Here is a 21,059-nt window from a genome sequence, read left to right as displayed (position 1 = left end):
GTACAGAGAAGGTTCACCAGATTGATCCCTGGGATGGCGGGACTTTCATATGAGGAAAGACTGGATAGACTGGGCTTGTACTCGCTGGAATTTAGAAGACTGAGGGGGGATCTTATAGAAACATATAAAATTCTTAAGGGGTTGGAGAGGCTAGATGCGGGAAGATTGTTCCCGATGTTGGGGGAGTCCAGAACCAGGGGTCACAGCTTAAGGATAAGGGGGAAGTCTTTTAGGACTGAGATGAGAAAACATTTCTTCACACAGAGAGTGGTGAGTCTGTGGAATTCTCTGCCACAGAAGGTAGTTGAGGCCAGTTCATTGGCTATATTTAAGAGGGAGTTAGATATGGCCCTTTTTGCTAAAGAGATCAGGGGGTATGGAGAGAAGGCAGGTACAGGCTCGAAGGGCCGAATGGCCTACTCCTGCACCTATTTTCTATGTTTCTATGTGTTTGCATTTGGAATTGTTATTTATTAAAGAAAAAATTTAAATGGTCTTTACCATTGCAATGTATTTATATCACTTGCATTATTTAGACTCAAAGAGATATAAAGATGTTATAAAAATCTGTGAGCTTTCTTTATACTTAGATTTTGTATTATACTGAAAAAAAAGATACCCGACAGGTCAAACGATGCCTAGAACTGATTTTATTAGTAGGTTTAATGCATTCTAAATACAAAAATACAGTATTATAAACGCGTCACACCTTTCTGTGACTGAAAGTTAAACATTTAGCATATTGTGAAATATCTGTAACTCATTAACTGGTACAGGCAGAAACAACTTTTTTTAACCATAAGAAAAAAGACACAATTGTACTTGAGCAAAGGTGGAAACATGATTTACTATCTCCCACACTAGATCTACAAGACTGTAGAATTGCAAGTCCATGCATTTCACCGTTCTTTGTTTTTTTTTGGTAAATAGATTATGTTTTATAGGCCAGATTAATTTCAAGTGTTTAAATACTGTTGAAACAATGATGTGTTGCAAATGCGCAGATTTGGCCTTTGCTCTCTACAAACACTTCAAGAGGAATGAGTTGCAGAAGGTTCCTCTGGGACAGTCACAGAGTTTTCCAATTCTGGCCCCTTTCCTCACGGCACATTGTTCCCCAGCATCACACTAAGAAAAAAGAAAAAAAACATCGTTAACTTTTTTTTCCATTCTGATATAATACCAAGAGGTACATTGAAAATGGAATGAAACAAACTAAATTGATACGAATCAATTAGATATTCAAGCAAGCAATGTTCAAGTTCCATGCAGTCAATGATAAACGTTATCATGTGTAGGAAGGAACCGCAGATGCTGGTTTATACCGAAGATAGACACAAAGTGCTGGAGTAACTCAGGCAGCATCTCTGGAGAAAAAGAATGGGTGACATTTCGGATCAGAACCCTTCTTCAGACTGGTATAAAACAAATCCGTATATCATGTTGATTGGCACTGGCAGAAAAATTATTTAATTCCAGAAAATATTCTACAGTGCAAGGGGGAAAAAAACCAAATTTTCTCAATTCTTTGGGTTTTGTTGTTGAAGTGAATTACTCTTTCTGGAGTATAGCCATATTATTGTTAGCTGTCTATGAGTACATTGAAAGCAGTTACCTCCTCTGTATTACACTAAAACTGGGGCCCAAACAAGATATTGAGGCATATGGAACAAATTGTTAGTTGCCTTGGTGTACATTGGCAGCATTTACCTTTTCTGTATTAATCTAAATCTTGGGTCTAAACAAGATATAGGGAAACAAAGAAAATGTAGCACGTGAAATCAATGGCGTTCTCATCTCATCTACTCTCCACAAGTATAAGACAATAACTGCAGATGCTGGTACAAATCGAAGGTATTTATTCACAAAATGCTGGAGTAACTCAGCAGGTCAGGCAGCATCTCAGGAGTCTGAGATCATCATCAGTCTGAAGAAGGGTCTCGACCCAAAACGTCAACCATTCCTTCTCTCCTGAGATGCTGCCTGACCTGCTGAGTTACTCCATCATTTTGTGAATAAATACTCTCCATAAGTGATCACTTTTCAAAAGTGCTCCATCAATTGAATGTTCCACCTCCCATTTCCAAGGGGGCTCCTGGAACAATTGTGATCTTCCTAGCACCTCCTCCAGCATAAACGAACAATTGAAGCAGAGACTTCCTCCCTCTGACAGGTCCTAATTTAAACAAGACTACCCTAGCATCCATTAAGAGAATGAAAAAAGAATCGTGTTCTTTCACAGTTTCAAGTAAGATTTTGTGTGGGAAGGAACTGCAGATGCTGGTTTCTACCGAACTGCTGAAGTAACTCAGCGGCTCAGGCAGCATTTCTGGAGAAAAAGAACAGGCGACGTGACCCAAAATGCCGCTACATACATAGAGCCATAGAGTGATACAGTGTGGACGGCTGGAGAAGGGTCTCGACCCCAAACGCCACCCATTCCTTCTCTCCAGAGATGGTGATGCCTGTCCCGCTGAGTTACTCCAGCTTTTTGTGTCTATCTTCTGTTACACCGGGCAGATTGTCGAATATAGATAGTGCTGTTTACCTGTTACACCGGAACACAAGATTGTTGCCGATACTGTGTGTATGTGCGTTAGGAAGTGGGTGTGAGCGGTGTGTGTGTGTGTGTGTGTGTGTGTGTGTGTGTGTGTGTATGTGGGTGTGTGTATGTGTATGTGTGTGTGTGTGCGTGTGTGTGTGTGTGGGTGTGTGTGGTGTGTGTGTGTGTGTATGTGTGGTGTTGTGTGTGTGTGTGTGTGTGTGTGTGTGTGTGTGTGTGTGTGTGTGTATGTGTGGTGTGTGTATGTGTATGTGTGTGTGTGTGTGTGTGTGTGTGTGTGTGTGTGGTGTGTGTGTGTGTATGTGTGGTGTTGTGTGTGTATGTGTGTGTGTGCGTGTGTGTGGTGTGTGTGTGTGTGTGTGTGTGTGTGTGGTGTGTGCGTGTGTGTGGAGTTAGGGTGATGGGGAGAGGGCTGGATCAGTGATTCTTAAAGGCAGAAGACAGAGCAACGCTTTGGTGTAAAAAGGAGGAATCTTCTCCATCACTTGCACTGAAATTCTTACCATCGAGACCATTCCGAACTTTTTCTCGTAGGTTGGCATCCGTTTGCTCTTCAACTTTTCCAGAACTTCCTGCAAGGCTTCAATCTGCACACAAGCAAAGACCATCACATTGTAACCGATACTGGGGAAGAGCGGACGGAATAGTAAAGCATCCTCCCAGAGAATGACTTGAGCGGCTTTGACCTGACAAATACATCCCACTCTCCTCACCTGCCACCTTCATGCGTCCTTTTCATCTCTCTCGTCTTTGTCACTCGCACCATCCAGCTCCCAAATCGAAACCCCCTCACCTGTATCCACCCATCACCTGCCTGCCTGTGTCCCGCCCCCACCTCTCTTTTCCATCTTTCTACCCCCTACTCGATCAGTCTGAAGAAGGGTCCCAACCCGAAACCTTGCCTGTCCATTTATTCCACAGATGCTGCCTGGCCCGTTGAGTTCCTCCATCATTTAGTGTTTTGCTCAAGATTTCAGCATCTGCCGTCTCTCGTGCGATAAACCAGGGAGACAGTCAAAAAAAGCGATTTCCAACTTTCAACATATATCTGTTGATCCCCAGTCTTCCCGTCGCTCTGTTCTCAAGCTTATCTGTGACTGAAATTTTGAACACTTTAGAAACATAGAAACATAGAAAATAGGCGCAGGAGTAGGCCATTCGGCCCTTCGAGCCTGCACCGCCATTCAATATGATCATGGCTGATCATCCAACTCAGTATCCCGTACCTGCCTTCTCTCCATACCCCCTGATCCCTTTAGCCACAAGGGCCACATCTAACTCCCTCTTAAATATAGCCAATGAACTGGCCTCGACTACCTTTTGTGGCAGAGAATTCCACAGACTCACCACTCTCTGTGTGAAAAAATGTTTTCTCATCTCCGTCCTAAAAGACTTCCCCCTTATCCTTAAGCTGTGACATACTGTGCTATGTTGAATGTTTTGGCTTAAATTCAAATGGCTTAGTGTCCTGGAAAGGACTCCAAAAGAACTATAGCAAGGAAACAGGTCCTTCAGACCAACTAGTCCACGTAATTCTGAACTAATCAAATTGCCTGCATTTGCCCCATATCTTCAAGACCTCTCCAACACCCCACCCCCCAAGCCTCTAATACCACCATCCTCCTCACAAATAAATAGCCATGGAGCATGGAAACAGGCCCTTCGGCCCAACTTGTCCATGGCGACTAACATACCCCATCTACGCTGGTCCCACTAGCCCATACACCTCTAACCCATTCTTAGCCATGTACCTGTCCAAAAGCCTTTTAAATTTAGAAACAGGTTTTGTTTTTTTTAAGTAGATAAAGTACGACGATACCATACCAGTTCCTTTTCTTGAGAGGAGTCGTCTTTAACCGAGTAGTGGTCCAGGGATCTGGCTTGCAGGTCGGATTCCTGGCAGTTGGAAGAGACGAGCAGAGTGGCGCTCAGGAGAGTGAGAAGGCAGAGTCGGCTACTCTCCATGGTGCTGAAGATGTGGCCGCCTCGAAGAAGTATCCAGGCTTGAACTCTGCCGCCCTTTTTATAGCGAACTGAACTTTTGAGATAAAGTAAACAAGCCCCCTAAAAAAAATATAATCAATCAGCTGCTTGCAACATTGACGTCAGAATCAACGCAAATGCCAGCGACGAAGAAGTGCGGAATAGAGCGGTCCTTTTGTCATTGAAGAAAGCAACTCTCCTGGGAGAGCAGGCGAAGCGACTATTGACTTATTACTGTTCAATATCAGGGCAATTTATCGCCCGCGTATGTAAGGACAGATAAAGGTGTCAAATGCAAAGGGGAGGTGGGAGAAATGATTTTTTATATTTTTTTGCAGGGACTAATAATGATGGTGAAAAGTGTTTTGGACATTAGATGCAACAAGGTATGTGGTATACTTTTGAAAGCAAGATGCTTGCGGAGATAAAGGGAAGGTATAAAGTCTGCTTGTTGTTGTAATCTTAGGTTCGAGGTTCGTTCGCGTACACATCGCAAGATTTTTATACGTTTGAGCATAAAATACTCTAACCCACCAATAATTAAATACAACTATCTATTTCATGTAACAGTGTTGTTCTTTTTTTTTTTAAATAAACGATGCGAGGATTATATTCATGCCAAGGACTGTTATAGAAGCTATCAAAGTGCAAGAATGAAAAATTACATGTAAAATTGCAATCAAAAGAATATTTTCTAAACCGATTAACCAAATCCTAGCACTTCACTGAAATGCTTGGTGTCTTTTATCGACTCGAACTGTAAGTTATATAGAACCCTAGGTATCAGAGTTTAATAATGCTTAAAAATAGAAGATAGACCACAATGGTACCTTAAAGACCAATTCATCTTTTTAATAACAGATACTGAACCGGACAAATGTCCATAGACTTTATTGACCCTAAAATTTGTCCTCGACTACGTCGTTAAAATATAGTTATTTTTTAATTTAATCATTTGTGGGTTATCGAGCCTCAAGTCTGCTTCCAGCCAAGCATCACCGTCCCCGCAGGGTCTAGATATCTCCCCGCGAGGTTTATATGCAGTCAAATGTTCACGGAATTCACTTCGAATAAAATGTAAAAGCCCGAATGATTTCACACAATCAGTCCGCAAAAAATTGACGTCCCGGGTAGAATCTGCAGAGAAGGGAGTCTCTGAGATTTCTTGCCAACTGGTTTTAATATCGTGGGTACAGATACCGAACAACAGAGTCCACGCTAAAAAAACATCTGATGGACATTGAATTGCAGAAAGGAGAAGTTCGCATTCACACACAGTTTATTTCAGTTGGCGGTTGACACCTTCCAGAGTAATGGGTTTTTAGCAATTCCGAAGAGCAAGGCTTGTGTTTGCCAAACCTCAATAACAGTCCGAAGAAGGGTCTCGACCAAAAACACCACCCATTCCTTCTCTCCAGAGATGCTGTCTGACCCGCTGAGTTACTCCAGCATTTTGTGTCCATCTCCCAATAACAGACTCGTCGTCCTTTTCAATATTTGTAGAGTTAGATATAATGGGTAGCTGGCCGAAGTTTGATGCGGTTTTCAATTCAAACAACGCTGGAGAAACATTGTATTTCCGCATCATTTCCCCCCTTGGTGCAGACTCGAGGTGATAAGTTCTCAAGAATATATATTGTGTACAGGAAGAACAGTTCCCGGGAAAGTTTCAATTAAAGCACTCCCAGGCGCTTTGGTGCATATTTATTTAATGTCGACATCCCCACGCCAATGGACATACCTCAATGAACCGAGGCAAAAGCAAGTTCATGGCGAACCCATGCACCTTACCAATATCTAACGGGGCAATCAGAAAGCATAGTCATAGAGTCATAGAGTGGTGCAGTGTGGAAACAGGCCCTTCGGCCCAACTTGCCCACACCGGCCAACATGTCCCAGTTACGCTAGTCCCACCTGCCCGCGTTTGGTCCATATCCATCCAAACCTGTCCTATCCACTGGATTCAATGGATATATCCACTGGAATTTAGATGAGAGGGGATCTTATAGAAACATATAAAATTCTTAAAGGATTGGACAGGCTAGATGCAGGAAAAATGTTCAAGATGTTGGAGAGGTGCAGAACCAGGGGTCACAGTTTAAGAATAAGGGGTAGGCCATTTAGGACTGAGATGAGGAAAAACTTTTTCACCCAGAGAGTTGTGAATCTGTGGAATTCTCTGCCACAGAAGGCAGCGGAGGCCAATTCACTGGATGTATTCAAGAGAGTTGGATATAGCTCTTAGGGCTAACGGAATCAAGGCATATGGGGAGAAAGCAGGAACAGCCATGATCATAGTGAATGGCGGTGCTGGCTCAAAGGGCCGAATGGCATACTCCTGCACCTATTTTGCTATGTCTCTATGTCTATGTCTCTATCCATGTACCTGTCTAACTGTTTCTTAAACGATGGGGCTGTCCCAGCCTCAACTACCTCATCTGGCAGCTTGTTCCATACACCCAACACCCTTTTTGTGAAAAGGTTACTCCTCAGATTCCTATTAAATACTATTAAATTAGATGCTAACCATTTGCCAGCCATTTCATGGATTTTATTATGGCACTAAACATAATCGAATTTTAAGAAACTCTCCCTGCTAAATTTGCAGAAATAGGTTTAAATAGCAACCTTTTATCTGATATTTTATTACAGATGTTGGCCTAATTAAATCTGTGTGAATTGTGTCCATCTGATAAGATCTTAAGTGTGTACCTTGTTTTTCTCCAGTAAGATTAGCCTGGTCACATTCAAGATGTGTCTAAATCACTAACCATTTAGGAACAATGCACAAGGCTAAACCAATGCATGTACCAAAAACGCTTCACTTTTATTTACTTAAGTGAGATTCATTGATACTTCATTATCACATGTGACATGTCTCAGTGAGATTCTTTGATTTACATACCCTACACAAAGTATGAAGAGTCACCACGTACAGAGCACCAACAACGTTATAAATGTTCTCTGAATTATTATCTGTATGGTGGCCGATTAGGAGAAGGGGAGATGCAGCGAGACCTGGGTGTTGTGGTACACCAGTCATTGAAAGTAGGCATGCAGGTGCAGCAGGCAGTGAAGAAAGCGAATGGTATGTTGGCATTCATAGCGAGGGGGTTTGAGTATAGGAGCAGGGAGGTTCTGCTGCAGTTGTACAGGGCATTGGTGAGACCACACCTGGAGTATTGCGTACAGTTTTGGTCTCCTAATCTGAGGAAAGACATTCTTGCCATAGAGGGAGTACAGAGAAGGTTCACCAGATTGATTCCTGGGATGGCAGGACTTTCATATGAAGAAAGACTGGATAGACTCGGCTTGTACTCGCTGGAATTTAGAAGATTGAGGGGGGATCTTATAGAAACTTACAAAATTCTTAAGGGGTTGGACAGGCTAGATGCAGGAAGATTGTTCCCGATGTTGGGGAAATCCAGAACAAGGCGTCACAGTTTAAGGATAAGGGGGAAGTCTTTTAGGACCGAGATGAGAAAGTTTTTTTTCCACACAGAGAGTGGTGAATCTGTGGAATTCACTGCCACAGAAGGCAGTTGAGGCCAGTTCATTGGTTATATTTAAGAGGGAGTTAGATGTGGCCCTTGTGGCTAAAGGGATCAGGGGGTATGGAGAGAAGGCAGGTACGGGATACTGAGTTGGATGATCAGCCATGATTATATTGAATGGCGGTGCAGGCTCAAAGGGCCGAATGGCCTACATTTTCTATGTTTCGATGTTTCTATGTTTCAATATCATTCCCAACAGTCCTTCGCTGTTCTCAACAAAATGATTCACCTCTCAACATAAGGTTTCCCCTCCCATGTATGTGGATGTATGTAATGTTGAACATTAATGGGCGGCACGGTAGCGCAGCGGTAGAGTTGCTGCTTTACAGCGAATGCAGCGCCGGAGACTCAGGTTCGATCCTGACTACGGGTGCTGCACTGTAAGGAGTTTGTACGTTCTCCCCGTGACCTGCGTGGGTTTTCTCCGAGATCTTCGGTTTCCTCCCACACTCCAAAGACGTACAGGTATGTAGGTTAATTGGCTGGGTAAATGTAAAAATTGTCCCTAGTGGGTGTACGGGGATCGCTGGGCGGCACGGACTTGGAGGGCCGAAAAGGCCTGTTTCCGGCTGTATATATATGATGATGATATGATGATGATGATGATTATGTACAACTGTGCTTACATATTGCGCCAGCATCCTCACAAACTTCTACAGATGCACCATCGAGAGCCTGCTGATGGGCTGCATTACAGTCTGGTACGGGAACTGTTCTGCCCACAGCCACAAATCACTACAGAGAGTGGTGAAGACGGCACAGCACATCACTGGCAACTGTCTCCCGGCCATTCAGGACATTTTCTACCGGCGGTGCCTGCGGAAGGCACGCAGCATCATCAAGGACCACAACCACCCAGCACGCAGGCTGTTCTCCTTGTTACCGTCAGGCAGACGATACAGGAGTATGGCTGCGCGTACCACCAGACTGAAGAACAGTTATTACCATCAGGCCATCAGGCTTTTGAACTCATAAACACATTTCAAATCATATATGTTGATTATTTTTAATATTGTCTTTTTTACCTATTTTTAATATTGTCTTTTTACCTTACTAATGTCATTTTAAAAATCTTATTTATCCTTGGAATATTACTGCTGAGGTGACCCGTTGTCTTGTCAAATACATTTCATTGTACCGTTGACCCTGTGCCAACCTACATATGACAAATAAAATGTATTATTATTATTATTATTATATTGAGCACCATGACATCGGTGATCACCTGTGAATAAGGATTGTGATCTTTTACGACAAAGATTGCTGTCTAGTCATGTGATCAAGGGTGTACCCAAAGAGTATATCCTGTTCAATTTGTCGTTGTGGAGAAGCTTGTGTGTGTCAACATCCTGTGAGCTAATCCATCTGAGACTATTGTGTGGCAGGCAGATCAAGAGCCAGCACAGCCCAAGAGGAAGACCTCAATGGTGAAACAGACAGGGGACTGCACATGGATCTTCACAATGACTAAGAAGGCGGAAGCAGGGAGACACATCCAAACCGTCATGGAGTCCATGCAGTCTGTCTTTGTCAAGGACCGTGTGGTGGGTGTCTGTGCAACAGTCGCCCCACGTTAAAAGACGTTACCCACAGGTGTCCACCTGGACAGATGTACCACCTGCACATCCCACATGACAACTAAGTCCATAGCTCAAGATTGGCCTCTTCAGCCTTCAGAAGGGACCACTGAGAGGACAATCATATTCAACTTTGAGTGATGATGGCCCAAAAAATCTGATAAAAAATAACCAGAGTTTTATGCATGTATGATCGATTAGCAATAATTGGATTTTAAAAGGCGCATGGTTAAATCAAGGACACAATTCTCAAGGGACAAAGGAGGGAGATCTAGGGGCTGGGGGAGGGATCTTACTAGATTGGCCTTTTTACACCAGCAATCTTATACATTACCTTTCATGTGTTCTCTCAACATATTTATTTAACTGCTCCTGCTTCTCTAGCTGTACAGAAGATAAATTAGCATAAACCTAACTTAAAGTCAAGTCATAAGTTCCAGGAATAGAATTAGGCCATTTGGCCCATCAAGTCTACTCCGCCATTCAATCATGGCTGATCAATCTTTCCCTCTCAATTCCATTCTTCTGCCTTCTCCCCATAACCTCTGACACCCGTACTAATCAATAATCTGTCAATCTCCTTAAAAATATCCATTGACGGCCTCTACAGCCTTCTGTGGCAATGAATTCCACAGATTCACCACCCTCTGACTAAAGAAATTCCTTCTTATTTCCTTTCCAGAGGTCATGAATAAGTAGTCAACTTAAGTCACATTTATTGTCATACGCACAAGTATTGAGAGGTATAATGAATATCTTAGAAACAAGGAACTGCAAATGCTGGTTTGCCAAAAGAGACACAAAGTCTTTTTTTTCCATTGGCTTAGGTCTGAACAGTGTCCCAACCAGAAACGTCACCTATCCGTGTTCCTCAGAGATGCTGTCTGACCCGCTGACTTACTCTGGCACTGTGTGTCTTTTTGCGATGAAAATGTTGCTTGCAACATCATGACAGGCGCATAGACTCAGCTAAACACACAAAATATATATTATAGATACATTATTTACAAGTTATACAGGAGAGTGAAAATTAAAGAGACTGTTTAGTGCAAAACACAATTTGCCGTATAAGGCAGTGCAAGAGAAGGTCCATGGCTTTGAAAGAGATGGTGCGTAGAGTTCCACTGCAGAGGTAGCATTAGCATGATGCAGAATCAGTTCAAGAACCTGATGGTTGCATGGAAGTAGCTGTCCCTGAACCTGCAGGTGTGTGACTTCAGGCTTCTGTAGCTCCTGCCCAATGGTAGCAGCAGGAAGAGGGCATGATAGTGGGGATCCTTGCTGATAAATACCTTCTCTATGTACTGGGCCCAGCACAGGTCATCCAAGATGTTAACTCCCAGGAATTTGAAGCTGCTAACTCTCTCCACCATCAACCCCCCAATGAAAGTCTGGTCTGCAGACTTCACCTTTCTGAAGTGGGCGGCACAGTGGCGCAGCAGTAGAATTGCTGTCTTAAAGCAGCAGAGACACAGATTCTGACTGTGGGTGTTGTCTGTAGGGAGTTTGTACGTTCTCCCTGTGACCATGTAGGTTAGCTCTGGGTGCTCCAGTTTCCTCCCACATACCAAAGAAATGTTGGTCTGTAGGTTTATTGGCCTCTATAAATTGTCCCTATTGTGTAGGATAGTGCTAGTGTATGGGATGATCGCTGGTCGGCGTGGACTCGGTGGGCTTAAGGGCCTGTTTCCATGCTGTATCTCTAAAGTATCTAAAGCAGTGGATTGAGAATAACTGTGTTGCTCTTACAGAACAAGTATGAAAGTGCTCACCACCAGACTCAGGAACAGCTTCATCCCTTCTGTATTTGGGCATCTGAGCAGTCCTTCCATAAGCTGGGATACTGTATGATTCACCTCTACCCATTGAGGACATTGGACTTTGTCTGTGGAACCACAAATGCTGAGAACTATATTCTGCACCCTGTATCTTCTCCTTTGATCAATCTATTGTACCCGAGTTTGCGTTCTCCAAAGACGTACAGGTATGTAGGTTAATTGGCTGGGTAAATGTAAAAATTGTCCCTAGTGGGTGTAGGATAGTGTTCATGTACGGGGATCGCTGGGCGGCACGGACTTGGTGGGCCGAAAAGGCCTGTTTCCGGCTGTATATATATGATGATATGATATGATATGATAATTATATTTATGAATGGTATATCTGATCTGCTTGGATAACATGCAAAACCAAGCTTTTCACTGTACAGGTCAAATGGCTGTAAGCATTCTGTGAATATCTGAGGAGACTTATGTCAGAGTGGCTCTGTGAATGGTCAGTAATCTCACATCTGGTTTAATATGCAATGCAGCTTAGAACATAAAGTGCACTGTTTCCTCTTCCAAGGAGGGATGGTTAGATCTGCCAAATACCTTAAGTGTAAATTCCTTCTTCTCAGTGAGAATGCAATGTTTGGTAGTTTATAACCAATGCCACAAGCCCGTGAATTATTTTTCCAATACTTTCTGAAACAGATCAAAATTACATTTTAGAGTGGGAAAGAGTACATATTGTGAACGTTTTATCATTTAATATTTCAGAACTAATTGCTAACTGTTCTTGTCTACAATAACAATGCGGTGGGCAATGCAGAAGGTCCATTTACAAAAGGAAGATAGCTCTAGATTGCTTTTCTCTGCTCCAACAAGTTCTTTAAACTCCTCCTTCCTACTTCCACTATTCCCATTTCAAATAAGGGGGAGAAGCTCATGGGTTTTAAAAGTACTGAAATGAATATCATCTATTCAGTTAACTATCTTCCAGATACAACCCCCACCTGACCACCCTCCTGCCTACACATTGCATATTTTTTGCTCGCAAGCATAAAGCATATCCCTGCCTTAATCCCACATACTCTTCAAGTCGCAGTCTCATCTCCATTTCCATCACTTCCACTCTCACTTATCCATCTCCCACAAAATTGCTGACCATTAATGGTCCTATACCATTTGTTAGCGAGTGCATGTACACATAGTTTTGGTATATTATTGTCAAGGGTTCATTCTACCAATATCAATTCTCAGTCTTTCTGTTCCTTTCAAAGTGCCATGTCATTTGCAAACTTCCTTTCTTCTTTAGCATGTATTTTCCACAATCCAGTGGTTAAATCCTTCCTATCTGCCACTGCACTAAAATTTTCCTAATCAAAGTTATGAATCAAATTTTCTGTGCCTGTGACCTTGTTATATTTACCCCATGGATCCTTCTATTACCTCTTGACTTGGCCTACGACACTGTACTCTTCTACCTCTCCTCAGTGGATTCCCCCTGCCTGCTTCCACCATTGTCCATCTAATTGGAAGCATGGTGTCGCTAGTAACACATTCTCCTCTGGCCATTGCCTTATTATCAATAGCATCCCACAAAAACCTATCCTTGTTCTTCTGTGCATATGCCATGACTTGGCGATATCATGTAGTAACAGGTTTTACATCTGCACAGAGGCACCAACTCTTTCCTTATCATCTTTCTTATGTCAGAATCCTCATCTTTGACCTTGAGCTAAACCTCATCCTACACAGTCCACCTCCATTATAATTACCTCCATCAATTTATTGCTGAAGGAATAATTTAAACATAGAGTATTATTAACTGAGTATTATCCTGACATTCGTCTGTCAGAGAAATAAACAGCCGCACCAAAGGGGTTTTCTGATCAGCAGGAAAGTTTAAAGTCTTATACTTGCATCTACACTGACCAGCCACAACATTATGACCACCTGCCTAATATGCTGTTGGTCCTCCGTGTGCCACCAAAACAGCGCCGACCCGCCGAGACATGGACTCTACAAGACCCCTGAATGTGTCCTGTGGTATCTGGCACCAAAACATGAGCAGCAGATCCTTCAAGTCCTGTAAGTTGCGAGGTGAAGCCCCTGTGGATCGGACTTGTCGATCCAGCACATCCCACAGATGCTCAATTGGATTGAGATCTGGAGAAATTCATCATGTTCACTTCATCATGTTCCTCAACCATTCCCAAACAATGTGTGCAGTGTGGCAGGGCGCATTATCCTGCTGAAAGAGGCCACTGCCATCAGGGAATACCATTGCCATGAAGAGGTGTACCTGGTCTGCAACGATGTTTAGGTAGGTGACACGTGTTAAATTGACATCCACATGAATGGCCGGACCCAGGGTTGCCCAGCAGAACAATGCCCAGAGCATCACACTCCCTCCACCGGCTTGTCGTATTCCCACAGTTGGTTCGGTCCAGACAGGATAGCCTTTGTTGCCCTTGCGCATCGATGAGCCTTGGGCGCCTAACACCCTGTCGCCAGTTTGTGGATAGTCCCTCCTCGGACCCCTGTCAGTAGGTACTCATCACTGCTGACCGGAAGCACCCCATAAGCCTTGCCATTTCAGAGATGCTCTGACCCAGTCGTCTGGCCATAACAATTTGGCCCTTGTCAATGTCGCTCAGGTCTTCACTCCTGCCCATTTCTCCTGCATCCAACACTCCAACTTACTTGCTGCCTAATATGTCCCACCCCTTGACAGGTGCCATTGTAACAAGATAACCAATGTTATTCACTTCACCTCTCGGTGGTCATAATGTTTTGGCTACTATATGGAACCAAGTTAACTCCCTGCCTGATACCTGAACCAGGCAAGTTCATAATCCTCCAGGGCATTGCTAATGTCCAGATGGCCTCAGTAATATGATCCAGATGTATTATATCAATCTGTAACCAGTGGCCGCCAGAACACAATAGTAGCTTTGCTCAACCACCACTTTGTATGATATTGCACAGACTGAAGCTGACCCAGCAGTGCAGCAGTTAGTGCAGCTGCCTCATAGCTCCAGGGATCTGAGTTCACTTTTGTTCTTGATGCAGTCTGCAGGGAGTTTTCTTGACTGCGTGAATTTTCTTCAGGTGCTTTTGTTTTCTCCAACATCACACTCATGGGTCAGTTGGCTTCAGTAAATTAGTGCTTCTTACAGGCTCATGTCCAATAATGTACCACCAATGTCAAGTGGAAACAGCTGGCTACGAGTGAAAGAGATTAAGTTCCAACAACTCTCACCAACTTCTGCCGATGCACTATAGAAAGCATTTCATCAGGATGAATTACAACTTGGTTTGGAAACCTCTCCATCCAAGACCGCAAGAAATTGCAACGAATTGCGGACGCATCCCAGACCATCACACAGACCAACCTCCCATCCATTGACTCCATTTATACCTCATGCTGCCTCGGCTAGACCAGCAGCATAATCAAGGACGAATCGCACACTCCTCCCCTCTCCCATCAGGCAAAAGGTATAGAAGTGTGAAAACGCACACCTTCAGATTGAGGGACAGTTTCTTCCTGTTATCAGACAACTGAACCATCCTACCACAACTAGAAAGCAATGCTGAACTACTATCTACCTCATTGGTGACCCTCAGACTATCTTTGATTGGACTGCTGGCTTTATCTTGCACTAAACGTTTTTCCCTTGTCATGTATCAGTACACTGTGAATGGCTCTATTGTAGTCATGCATTGTCCTTCCATTGTCTGGTTAGCATGCAACAAAAGCCTTTCACTGTACCTCGGTACACATGACAATAAACTAAATTGAATTAATAAACTGAAGTAAGGAAAAGGGGAATGGGATCAATAGGATTGCTTCCTGGAAGCCAGTGTTGCTAAATTGACCAGAATGGTTTCCTTCTCTCTTTATAATGAATGAGATGTCACTTCAAAAGAGGTTTTGCTGGGATTTCCAACTGATTAATTGAGGAATTAGAACAAAGCCACCAATGGAAAGCGTAAGACAGGATGAGTCAAATAAAATAAGTGCCCTTTGAAAAATCTGGCAATTCATGACACATGGTAGAATCATTTCTTCAATAATATTGAGCAAGTAATTTGTCATCTGTGGCTCAGTGATATAATTCTTGACTGAAAATCAGGTGGTCACAGGTTCACATTTCAATCCAGACACAAGCACAGAATCTAGGCTAACAATTTGATGTTGTATTCAAGTGGTGGTGTGTTGAGAGAAGGCATCTTTTGAATGAAACATTAAACCCATCCCATGTTCTCTTCTCATAAGTTCATAAGTTCTAGCAGCAGAATTATGCTATTCCTTCCATCAAAAGTCTACTCCACCATTCACTTCAGAATTCATTATGCTACTACCATCAGCAGTTGTATCAGCAATGAAGATAAGTGAACCAGTATCTTCAGCAGCCATACATGCCCAGGCCATACCATCCCCACCATTTTTCACAGATGAGGTGGTATGCTTTGGATCTTGGGCATTTCCTTCTCTCCTCCATACTTTGCTCTTGCCATCACTCTGATATAAGTTCATCTTAATCTCATCTGTCCACAAGACCTTTTTCAAAACTGTGGTTGCTCTTTTAAGTACCTCTTGGCAAACGTTAACCTGACCATCCTATTTTTGCGGCTAAGCAGTGATTTGCGTCTTGCAGTGTAGCCAGTATTTCTGTTCATGAAGTCTTCTGCGGACAGTGGTCATTGACAAATCCACACCTGACTCCTGAAGAGTGTTTCTGATCTGTCGGACAGGTGTTTGGGGATTTTTCTCTATTATAGAGAGAATTCTGTCATCAGCGGTGGAGGTTTTCCTTGGCCTGCCAGTCCCTTTGCGATCAGTAAGCTCACCACTGCTCTCTCTCCTTAATGATGTTCCAAACAGTCGATTTTGGTAAGCCTAAGGTTTGGCTGATGTCTCTAACAATTTTATTCTTGTTTCTCAGTCTCATAATGGTGTGGCGGCTCCCAAGGGTCAGGCCATACCACTACCGACCCCTCGGCACGAGAATGGACCGGTCCAGGGAGGCGGCCCTTTGCTACGTTTATAAAGGACGAGGTTTTGGGCGCGATTTCACTCTGGCTGACTTGACCGGTCTAGCAAACATATTAAAATCAAACTTCCCGAAATACCTGGCTCCTCGCCTTTATTTCGGGCATTTTTCGACGCGCCACAATGGCTTAATTGACTTTCATTGGCACAACTTTGGTCCTCATGTTGATAAACAGCAATAAAAGTTCCCAAAGATAATGGAAAGACTGGAGGAAAGACTAGGTGCTGAGAGCTCTTTTATACCTGCATTTAGGAGGCATTTAAACACACCTGAGCAATTACAAACACCTGTAAAGCCATGTGTCCCAAACACTATGGTGCCCTGAAATGGGGGAACTATGTATAAACACAGCTTTTATTTCTACATGGTGAAACCAAAATGTATAAAAAATATCCTTTAATAAAATCTGACAATGTGCACTTTAACCACATGTGACTTTTTTCCATTACAAAACTCAAATTGTGGAGTACAGAGGCAAATAAATAAATGATGGGTCTTTGTCCCAAACATTATGGAGCACTCACTGTATGTAATGGTCTTGGCGTCATGAATGACTGATATAGTGGGGCAAAGTTCTTGTGCTGTACTGTTCTATGTTTTTCAAACAAATTTAGGATTTACTTTCTTTATTTGTTGGTCAGAATTGAACACAATATTAATGGAAAATTATTGATACAGAAAGGTTCAGTCAAAGTTCATTATATATCCATGCCATTACATTTGGCAAAGATAAGGTATAGTTATAGCCTTTTTCTCATGGTGGAAATGCCAGCCTAGAGGGCATAGCTTTAAGGTGAGAGGGGCAAAGTTTAAAGATGCGCAGGGCGATTTTTTATTAACATAGATTATGTGCCTGGAACGTGTTGCCAGGGTTGGTTGTGGAGATAGATATGATGGTGGTGTTTAAGAGGTTATTAGCTAGGCGCATCGATATACAGGAAATGGAGGAATATAGATCGTATGCAGGCACAACATGAGTCTATCTTGGCATTATGTTTGGCAATGATATTGCAGGAGGAGGAGCTTGTACATGTGCTGTATGTTTCTATGTTCCAATTATACTGCATAGCTCTATTTATAAAAAAAACATTTTTAATGAATGTTTTTACACCTTTTTTTAACAGTTTTAGTTAGCCTTCTTGTAAGTTTAATTTATGGGTCTCGTAAATAATAATTATTTAGTTTGTTTTATGTCCATTATTCTTCATTTCAAAGCAAAATTAATTCAATTTTTTCTGGTATAGTATGTTTACCCTGTTCACTGATCCCTGTCATTTTGAAGTGAGATTCCTGACTCTGTACAATCAGGCAACTGATTAAAGTGAAACTGCATGGTTTTCATCAGGAAAAGATAATATTCAGATATTAAGACAATAAATCCCATACAAAACAGCATTTAAAATATTTTTTCAGACTCATTTAGGTTTTCATGTGATTTTACCTGTAACAGCGATGGTTCAAAAAGCTTTTGTTTGCAGGGGGATAGTAAGTATTTTAATCTAGCATACTACTGTGATAATGAGATACAACCTCCATTGACCTTTTTGTAATGTGAACATGAAAATCATTAAAAATTCATCCCAATAATCATATTGCTATAATGTTGTAAAATCAGCTACGGCCAAAATCACACAAGTTGACAGGCCAAATATTACAGGGATGGAGTGGGAGTGAACGATTAGTAAACTCCACTGATCATGCCAATCCCTTAAATCATGAGGACAGATAAGCTGAATAGTTAGGAGTTAGTGCATGCTTACTTTCTTGCCATTAGCTGATTGACAAAAGTATAGTAGATATCATAAATATTATAGCTCGATGAATGTTATAGCTCGATGTATAAACTATTTATATGAAGATGAATGTTATAGCTCGATGTATAAACTATTATCAATGGCAGTTAAACGACATAATACCACTGACTCCATCCAGGCCGAGATCGATGAGTACACACAAGTAGCTGCCTGCGATTGTTATGTCCATATCTGAATGATCTTAGCTTGGCATAGTTACTGGCCAAAATAATGCAGCACATATTGGTACATTTACAAGCAATTCTCAATTTTTAAATAAGTCAAACAGTATTGGAAGTGTAACTTTTATTACACAAAAAAGTGACAGCTTTTTTTTTTTTACTTTGAAATTTGGGAAATGTTCTGTCTCATAAATAAATGCTAATTTTCACATCCTGAAGATTCCAAACTTTGTTTGTTTTGTGGGTGCGTTGAGGGCAGCACTAAGGCTCAGACCCAACACCAGCCTTGTGTCAGCAGGGTCAATTATGCCGTCGTCCCACAGTCTAAAACAAAAATAAAATGGTTTCAATTAGTAAGAATTAAAGTACAATTAAATACAATTAAGTAAAGTACAATTAAAAATCTGAAGAAGGGTCCCGACCCGAAACGTCACCCATTCCTTCTTTCTAGAGATGCTGCCTGTCCCGCTGAGTTACTCCAGCAATTTGTGCCTATCTTCGGTGCGAACCAGCATCTGTGGTTTCTTTCTACACACTACAATTAAATACTGATGTGGTTCAGTTTCTGGCTGTCTCAGAGAAGTACCTCAAAAAAACATTCCAAAGATGTCAACAATATAGACAGTAATCAGATCTAACTATTAAATACATAGACCTGTAGTATCAAATAATGATGCATTTCTAAATTACAGTAGATAACAAGGCAAGCCAATCAAATGAAAACCATCACATAATTTGTTTTTTTCATTACAATAGAGCAATCAATTACAAATCATCACTTTTGAACTAGAAAGAGTGCAGATATTTACAAGGATGTTGCCAGAATTTGAGGGCCTGAGCTATAGGGAGAGATTGGGCTGGCTAGGAATGTATTTCCTGGAGTGCAGGAGGATGAGGGGTATTCTTAGAGGTGCATAAGATCACGAGGGGAATAGATAGGGCGAATGCACGGTCTTTTACCTGGAGTTGGTGAATCAAAAACCAGAGGACATAGCTTTAAGATCGGGGCGGGAGGAATTTAATAGAAACCCAAGGGGTAACTTTTTCACACAGAGGGTGGTGGGTATATGGAATGAGCTGCCAGTGGAGATAGTTGAGACAGGTAGTATAATAACATTTAAAAGACATTTGGAGAGGTACATGATAGGAAAGGTTCAGAGGGATACGGGCCAAACTCAGGCAGGTGGGACTAGTGTAGTTGGGGCATCTGGTCAATGACCCTTCATCAAAACTGATTCAGAACACGAATCTGAAGAAGGCACCTGACCCCAAAATATCCTTTCTCTATTTTGTGCCTGTGGGTGCCACCTGACCAGGCGAGTCAGTTCCTCCAGCAGTTTGCTTCTTTCCTTTTCCCCCCTGAAATGTAGACTCCGTTTTGCTTCCCATTAACGTGGCCTGCCATACTGGGTCGTTCTGGCATGTTCTGTCTTTAATTTAGATCTCTGGCATCTGCATTGTTTTTGATTTTCACTTTCTGTTACATTTAGATATGGAGATAAATCTCAGATTCTTCGTTCAGCATTTTTAGATGTCCTATGATAAGGACAGTGAAGCTGCAGAAACCTACTGCAAAATGAGATTTGCTGTGATGTACAATGGTTGTTTAAAGGTAAGAGGATAGAGATTGGAACTTTATATAATTTATTCTTAAAGATTTTGAAACTGTGAACAGGGAAATATGACTTATTGTATTACAAGCGAGGCATATGGGTTTTAAGATGTAAATAATATATAGAGAGAAGCACTTGGAGAAATTTGTATAAGGAAGGAACATTTAATAGGCTTAGAAACATAGAAAATAGATGCAGGAGTAGGCCATTTGGCCCTTCAAGCCAGCACCACCATTCAATATGATCATGGCTGATCATCCAAAATCAGTACCCCGTTCCTGCTTTCTCTCCATATCCCTTGACTCCGTTAGCCCCAAGAGCTATATCTAACTCTCTCTTGAAAACATCCAGTGAATTGCCCTCCACTGCCTTCTGTGGCAGAGCTTTCTTGCTCTCCACCAAGAAACAACTGAAGATTACAGTGTACTTTAAGGAAAGAATGCAAGAACATTTAAAGACTTCCTTGACCACAGTTTCACTGAACTGCTGACTACCCAACTTTGGTTCCTGGCCTCAGAGTACCTAACAAGATTAGTCATTTCCTTTCATCATCTAGCGTGTTTTTTTTGCAACCAAAGTTATCAATCTCCAACAGCAAAACTACCCTTGTTTGCCCTTTCCTTCAATGTTACCAGCTTAATCATCAATCGGTTTCATCTCCAAAATCTTTCAATGTGGTTTTGCTTTGCATGTTTGTGTCCAGCTTTCTCAAGGTTGTTTGAGCGTCAGTTTTCCAGAAAAGCCAATGAAAAGGCCTTAAAGTCACAAAAATGCGCTCTGTCGCTATGACCAGTGTGTCTCTTTTTGTCCCCCATACATGATTTTGTCAAGAGTGTTTTATTGTCCTATGTCCCAGATAGAACAATGAAATTCTTACTTCACAAGTTCACGAGTGAAAGTAGAATTAAGCCATTCGGCCCATCGAATCGACTCTGCCTCTTAATCCCATTTTCCTGCCTTCTCCCCATAACCCT

At 42.1% G+C, this 21,059-nt stretch overlaps 2 protein-coding genes across 2 annotated transcripts in view; both read right to left on the bottom strand.

Annotated features, from left to right (window-relative positions):
• Positions 1–641: 641 nt before the first annotated feature.
• Positions 642–4,587, bottom strand: LOC144592468 (cocaine- and amphetamine-regulated transcript protein-like). Its single transcript, XM_078397061.1, has 3 exons — positions 4,388–4,587; positions 3,067–3,150; positions 642–1,128 (listed from the first exon to the last, which is right to left on the bottom strand). The coding sequence occupies exons 1-3, from the start codon at positions 4,526–4,528 to the stop codon at positions 1,021–1,023; spliced, it is 333 nt and encodes a 110-aa protein (XP_078253187.1). The 5' UTR covers positions 4,529–4,587; the 3' UTR covers positions 642–1,020.
• A 13,992-nt stretch (positions 4,588–18,579) lies between these two features.
• The window catches only part of mccc2 (methylcrotonyl-CoA carboxylase subunit 2), a 69,356-nt gene continuing 66,876 nt past the window's right edge, over positions 18,580–21,059 (bottom strand). The window contains exon 17 of the mRNA XM_078397060.1: positions 18,580–18,796. Within this exon, the coding sequence (XP_078253186.1) occupies positions 18,679–18,796 (118 nt within the window). The 3' untranslated portion in view covers positions 18,580–18,678. The remainder of the gene's footprint in view (positions 18,797–21,059) is intronic.

The sequence above is a fragment of the Rhinoraja longicauda genome, chromosome 3 (assembly GCF_053455715.1).
Source record: "Rhinoraja longicauda isolate Sanriku21f chromosome 3, sRhiLon1.1, whole genome shotgun sequence".
NCBI classification, from domain to species: domain Eukaryota; kingdom Metazoa; phylum Chordata; class Chondrichthyes; order Rajiformes; family Arhynchobatidae; genus Rhinoraja; species Rhinoraja longicauda.
Note: the sequence above shows the minus strand (reverse complement) of the source record. Positions and strands in the feature narration are given on the sequence as shown.